The 6,714-nt window shown below is 46.7% G+C and overlaps 1 protein-coding gene across 1 annotated transcript in view; it reads right to left on the bottom strand.

Annotated features, from left to right (window-relative positions):
• Positions 1–4,932: 4,932 nt before the first annotated feature.
• The window catches only part of Anks1b (ankyrin repeat and sterile alpha motif domain containing 1B), a 471,928-nt gene continuing 470,146 nt past the window's right edge, over positions 4,933–6,714 (bottom strand). The window contains exon 20 of the mRNA XM_028783036.1: positions 4,933–5,040. Coding sequence (XP_028638869.1) covers positions 4,933–5,040 — 108 coding nt within the window. The remainder of the gene's footprint in view (positions 5,041–6,714) is intronic.

Genomic DNA, 6,714 nt, shown 5'->3' with positions numbered 1-6,714 from the left:
GGCGTTGGTTCTCTTCCACCTTGAGGTGTGTATAGGAATGGAACTCAGGTTTTCCTGCCGAGCCAGCTCACCGACCCCACTCTGCACCTTTGAACAATGAGTTAGTTGCCAACATTTTAAAATGTGTCGCTTTCCCATAAGAACTCAGCTTTCTTAGGAAGCCTGCAGATGCAGGGTCTTCCTTTCTGCTCTTGACCATTGTTGGAGCTCAGGCACAGCTGCCTCTTAAAGGGCTATCACACTCATCACCCAGGGTCTCTGACAATAGCACACCCTGGAAATGCTGATAAAACATGACAGAATGTCTTTCTTCTCCTCTGTTTCCCAACTCAACACTCTCTCTGTCTCTCCCATGCCCCCCCCAAACAAAACAAAACAAAACAAAACAAAACAAAAACAAAAACAGAAGCCAAAAAATCAACCAACCAAACAAAAACCAACCCAACTGGATTTGTACTTTTGAGGCATCTGGAGAAATCAGCCTCTTGGATGTCAGTAAACAGTTGACACAGCTTCTTCCTGGGACTGTCTCAAGTTTTCCTCAGTTCTGCCTTGTGGCCTCTTGTGAGGGAGAGGAGCGTGCTCCGCCCCTGAAGGGACTGCTCGAGTCACCGAGACCTTGGCAGACAAGTTATATTGGATACTGAATATGGGTTGCTTTCAACAGCTTTTATTGCCACGCTGCGAGCTGAGTTTGTGTGTAAGCCTGTCCTGTCTCAGTTCTTTCACTAGGTCAATAAGATGACGTAGACATTTTCTGAACTCTGGGGACCCTGCATGCCCGTCTCCCCGACTCCACCTTTCTCTCTGGTTGGCTGAATCAAGTAGGGCCACTTATGAAGCTGCAGCTGCAGGGACAGCTGGGTGACTCCATTGGAGGTGAGCAGCATGCGACTGCTTAGCCTTCTGCCTCTTCCTCCTCCTCCTCCTCCTCCTCCTCCTCCTCCTCTTCCTCTTCCTCCTCCTCCTCCTCCTCCCTCCCATCATGTCTCCCCCTCCTCCTTCCCTCCATCATGACCCACTCCTGGAAAGTTCAAGGCCCTGGCAGCTTTTATAAACACAGGTCTCTGGGGGCTGGGATAAGGAAGGCAAAACTGTTCTGACAATGGATAGCTGTAATGTATAGCAATGAATCTCTGTGTTACACACTGAAGACCAGTGTGTTGAGTCTGGAATGATGCACAGAAGCAGGAGGAAGGAAAAGTAAGAAGAGAGACTTGAGGTGAAGCCAAGAAAGTTCAATCAAGTCCCGTGGGTACAGGAAAACACCCCTGTATGCTTATGCTGGATATTGATTAGCCAACAGGCCTGACCCCTCTACACACGTTCTGCTTTGCGTTGGGACTTCTGTGGGAAACAAGGCTCTGCTCCTGAGGCCCAATGGGCTTGTGGGGGCCAGTATGATGGGTTGGCTGGCTGAAGAGACGCTGCTGGCCTGTGTTGGTTGGCCATTGTCTTTATTAAAACAATGCTTATAACCACCATACTGCTTTTCATAGGGAAGGTAACTCATTGAATGGCCAGTAGACAAAGAGAGTTTAAAGATGTAATGTCAGTAACGAGGCTTTATTCCATACAGATTTCCGAACGTAGACATTACATTCTAGCTCACCGGAAACTAGACTACTCCCCAAATCTTCAATTCATTTTAGAAATAGGAGTAACATTTACTTGGAGTTCAAGTGCAAATGTTGGCTGATTTTCGAGAATGTGGCCACACGCCCTTTAAGCTTAAGTGTCTGTTCCATCTTATCCAAACATTAGATAGGCTGGCAACATTCCCAAGCAGTCCAACTTGAAAAAAACCACTTCCATGACTTATTAACAAGCTGAGCATAATTTTCATAGGGTCCATTCATCCAGATTTATTACCGAACACCACTTAATAAGAAAAAATTAAATGGATCAACTGAATTCAAGTCCTTCTGTAAAGGGGGCCATTTAAGTTCTCCTTTGATTAATGTTAGCATTCAAGGGCTTGTCACTCTCAACCACTGGTTACTGCATTTATCAAATAGCAGGCTTTCCCTTTAAACAAAGTCAGCTATAAATCCCATCTCCTGTTCTTGAGCTGGCTTTTTTTGCATCAGGTGTTTCCCTTTCAGTCCCTGCCTTGCTCTGGCCATGGGCTGCTCTTGTGCCCTGGCCTTAGGTTTGGGTGAAGAATGCAGTGGGAGATCAGGGTTATTCCTGCCTTTCTCTCTGAGGCTCACCACAACCGTCTGTTGTACCTCGGGTCTGGAGGGGCCTAACTCTGTCACTTGGCTTTCTTTGTCCTTATTGCTCCTTCAAGCTGGTGACAGAGCAAGAAGACTACTCTCTCTCACCACTATGCTAGTCTTGTGTCTTAATTTCTCCTAATTGGAGAGTGCTACGTACTTCATGCTGGAATCATTATGGATACAAACACACAGGTGATGAACAGAGAAAATAACAAAGAGAACAAACTGGCCCAGTGGAAGCATTGGAGTGGAAAACCTCTGGAGTGAGGTACCCCAGGCCCCAAGGCCCATTTTAACCCAGCTTTTTACAGGTTTAGCTCTTTTGGGTTCCAAGTCCCAGGCCTCTGAAGGACAGGCAGAGAGCACCCTAAAACTGCTTTGGGTTTTCAAGGGTAGCAGTCATAGACTGGGCAATGGGTGACGGAGGCTGAGGGACGTGTAGCATGGTGGTCACAGGATCAGTGTAGCTCTGACTAGCCCATCACCCACTTTATAGCAGGTACACATTCTAGAAAAAAAGATGAATGGACTCAAGGATGTACAAGGGGGTGCAGGGGGTGCTTTCCCAAGCAAGCTATATATGTGATGCTACATAAGCAGTCTGGTGTGTGTGTGTGTTTCCCCTCTGTTTTAGAAATGTCTGTCTTGCCAATTTTCCCCTTATATGCCACTTTAAAATAAGACAATGCAAAGGCATGGCAGCGGCTTACGGCTGAAATGCAAGCTTCAGAAGACAGTGTTTCTTTTTTAGACTGCATGAACTTAGAAATGAGCAAGTTTTTTTTTTTTTCCCCTCACTGATGTTGCCAATTGAAAACAAGTCTATCTGTGGAGAGGGCTGGGCCTTTGGTCCTGCTCCTCAGTGGGAGTGGGGAGGTACTCACAGAAGGATGCCAGGCACCAGCCACTGTGCAACTTCTGTTTTATTTTGTGTGCTTTTTTTTTAAATATAGGATATAAATAATGACAAAAATTACAAAATTTATAACTGGAAGCCCAAGCTTATTTACACATATGCTTGTGTTTCAGCAAAGCTACTGGCTGCTTTGCTCCTGTACAAGCTCCTTTTGGTACCATATTTCAATGTTATTCTCTTCTCTGTTTACTACATACATATCAACAGTGAATAGGCAAAATATATACAAGGAACTATTCAGTTCAAGTAATTTAATATTGTATTAAAATTCTTCAACACTGAACTAAAACCATATACATTTGTCAGTTGAAATGAAATTTAGTTTTTCTTCAAAACTCACCAACTGATGATTGTGAGAATCTCAGGTTTAAAATAATATTGGTTAATAAAAAAAACATTAAGACAAGTTCACAATTTATCAATATCGCTATAATGAACTTCAAAATGATTCACAATATGATTGGTTAGAACAATATACATTAAAATGTTATTTTTCTATAATGATATTGATCCTGTTTATATAATTTGTTTCTACAGAAATATACATTATGGTATCATACAAATACTTCACAGAGACATTAAAAAAATTAAAATACCTTAAAGAAACGTAAGTAAATTTGTTTAATCAAATAGTAAGCAAACATTTTTTTTTAAGTCTGTTTCAAGAAAAGTTTTTATTACTTTGGAATTTCTTCTTTTTTTGTGTTATTTCTTTTTTTCTAGAAAAGAATTTTGCAGTAGAATTTTATTAACATCGTTCTCAAACAAGGTTTCCTTCACAGAAATCTTGACCTCAGGAGCCCTAAGTTTTCTTTTTTCTTTTTTTGTTAAACATGTTCTTTAAAACACCTTGAAGGCTAAAACAAAACAAAACAAAACAAAAAACCCAAAACAACTCCAAATAAACCACTTATGCAGGCTATGGCTGAGTCAGCACTTCGGGTCACCCCAAGCACCTGCCTGATCTTCTGCTCTTGAGGCAAGGGCACCAGGGGTTCTCTGTAACAGAGCCAGGTCCTCAGGGCAAGTAGCCGTAGGAACGTAGTCATTTGAAACGAAACCAGAAACATCCCGCACAACAAACCTAGTTTTCTTATGAATGCATTAATGAAACATTCTTTTAATAAAAATATTTAATACAAGACACATTTTTTCTGTGCATAATAAATTCCTCTGTTTTAAATCACTTTTTAAATTTTTTTGAATCATTCAATAAAGGTTTCCTTTATCTGACATAGTTGATTACATATAAAATCCACAAATATAGAAATCGGGTCGGGGGGGCAGAATTTCCTGGTGAGGGTTGCTTTGTCTTTTTGCATGAAATTGTACTCAGTGATAGAATGACTTTACAGGTGCTTTTGGGGGGGAAGGGGTGTAGTACTGTTCTGACTTTCCCTTCAAAACGGCTGACAGTGAAAAACTTAAACCCAAGATGTTTAAGACTTTTAGGCAGTACTGGAGACCCTCCCTCTTCCCACTCTTCACTTTTAAAAAGGTATTTCTCCCCCCAACTAAAGCAAAGCAAGTACGGGGCAGTTGAGCAGTACCTCGGAGGAGGCGGTGGGAGCGGAGTTGGGGCGCCCCGCGCAGCCCCCCTCGCGCCTCTAAGGGGCGTCAAAGTCTCGCTGGCAGAAGGCTCCCTAGGATGGCCGTCGCCCTTCCGCCCGTGACGAGGCCACGCGAGCTGGAGCAGTCTTCCTCCCTGGGGCGGGTGGACACGGAGGCGCGAAGGAAAGCCTGCTGCGGGGACTGCTTGGCGAGCAAGGCACCGCGAGGACGGGGCGGCGGCTATCAGAAAATCGTGGTTTCATACTTGGTATTAATGCCCCTCTTGGCTTCTTGCCCCGGCTCCACAATCCACGGCAGATTGGCCAGAGTCTTTTGCTCAGAAGGGTCGATCTGCTTTAAAACAGAAAGGCTGATGCCCGTTATCCGGCAGCTGGGCGGCGGCGCGGCCGCGTGGGCGCCGCTGGAACCCCACCTCGGGCCCCGCTCGCCCAGCCGCGCTGCGGGGCGGCCCCGGCGGCGTCCGCGCTTTCGCACCTGCACTGCACAGCGACTCTGCAGGGGCCTGCAAGGGTGACGCGAGTGAGACCCGGCCCCGCCCCCGGGGCGCAGAGGCAGGGGAGCAGTGGTGGTTCCCATTCCCCCATCCATATTGGGGGGGGGTGTCCGGAAAGAACCCTACATCCTCCGAGGACACTGCGGCGCCCCGCCCACTTGCCTGCAGCCTTTCTGAGCTCCAGCCATGCTGCCCTGGAGATGGCCCTCCTGGCACCCACCCGTCCCTGTGCGAAGCCTCTGCTCTCTCCCGGTTGTTGTCTCCTAGCCAGTGTGGTCCAGGTCTTGGCTCCACTACTTCCTGTCCTAGAAGCTGTACCCGCCACACCCTCTACACAAAACGGCAACTCAACTTTTTAGCTTCTCCCTTCCAATCTCTTCCCGACACATACCACCTGTCCACTCCGTCTTCCACAATGGATGCCCATAAAGGTGGGCTTTTGTTAACTTTATTGCTATTTTATCCAAACCTGGGAAAGTTCTTGGCAGCCCAATGCAAAGCAGGCATATAATAAATAATTGTACAGTCCATAAACGCTGTCTAGACAATGAGTGCTCAGCCTGGATAAGGAAGGGACTGACAGAAAGCAGGCACAGATCCCAGGGGGAGAGGACAGTGGCAGAGAGGGATGTACCCCGAGACAGAGGAAGGGAAGAGGTCAGCAAGGGCCTGTCAGGCTGGGCCTTGGTGGACTGTGTCCTGGGTTCAGTTGCCCTTGCGCTTTACCTAAGGCTAAGCTTGCCACTCCCTGGGCAGTAGGTAAGGCCTGAGCTCTGACGGGCCTCAGTGAAACTCTTTCCCCAATGGCTTGCTCATCCTCTGGGCATCATCTATTTGGTTTTGTAAATTGGGCCAAGAAGTTTCTGGAAGGCCTGCTCTGTCTTCCGCTACCAGTTTTTAACCTCCTGGAGGCTGCAGGGCCTATCGGGCTGCCTTCTGCCTCATTTCCACTGATTCTTCAGAGGATGAGGGAAGGTCTTTTAGGAGCACTGTGCATTTCTAACAGTAAACAACCAGAGCTGAGGACATGGGAACTCTGAAGCCTGGTGAGGGCCCGGATCGGGAGCCAGGTAAAGACTGGGTAGTCTCCTGTTTCCCAGAGACGGTATCTAGATGAATATTCTGTGAGCCCTTATGGCAACAAACCCTTTGTGCTCCTCTGGAAGGAGTCTGCGTGGACCGCAGCAAAGCTGGAAGGAGGTGCATGTGGTGAACAGACTTGTCCAGCCCACTCGAGAAGGAATGTAGTAATCTAAGTGACAATCCCCGCAAACATTCTGGGCATTCCTGGACACTCAGAAGCCTAATGACCATGCTCAAAGACACATTTGTTAAGTCCACCCCTACCACCTCATGTCTTGGATGGCAGGTTTGTGGTGAGTGCTGAGATGGGCCTGGCCCTTGGGTGACAGCATGCCAGTGTACTTCACGGAGCAGGTATTATTTTGTGCAGGAAGAGAGGCAGAAATAAGCGGTAAGTAGAAAGCTCAGGCACTACTACACAGAACGAA

The sequence above is a fragment of the Grammomys surdaster genome, unplaced genomic scaffold, assembly GCF_004785775.1.
Source record: "Grammomys surdaster isolate TR1022 unplaced genomic scaffold, NIH_TR_1.0 958, whole genome shotgun sequence".
In the NCBI taxonomy this organism is placed as follows: Eukaryota; Metazoa; Chordata; class Mammalia; order Rodentia; family Muridae; genus Grammomys; species Grammomys surdaster.
Note: the sequence above shows the minus strand (reverse complement) of the source record. Positions and strands in the feature narration are given on the sequence as shown.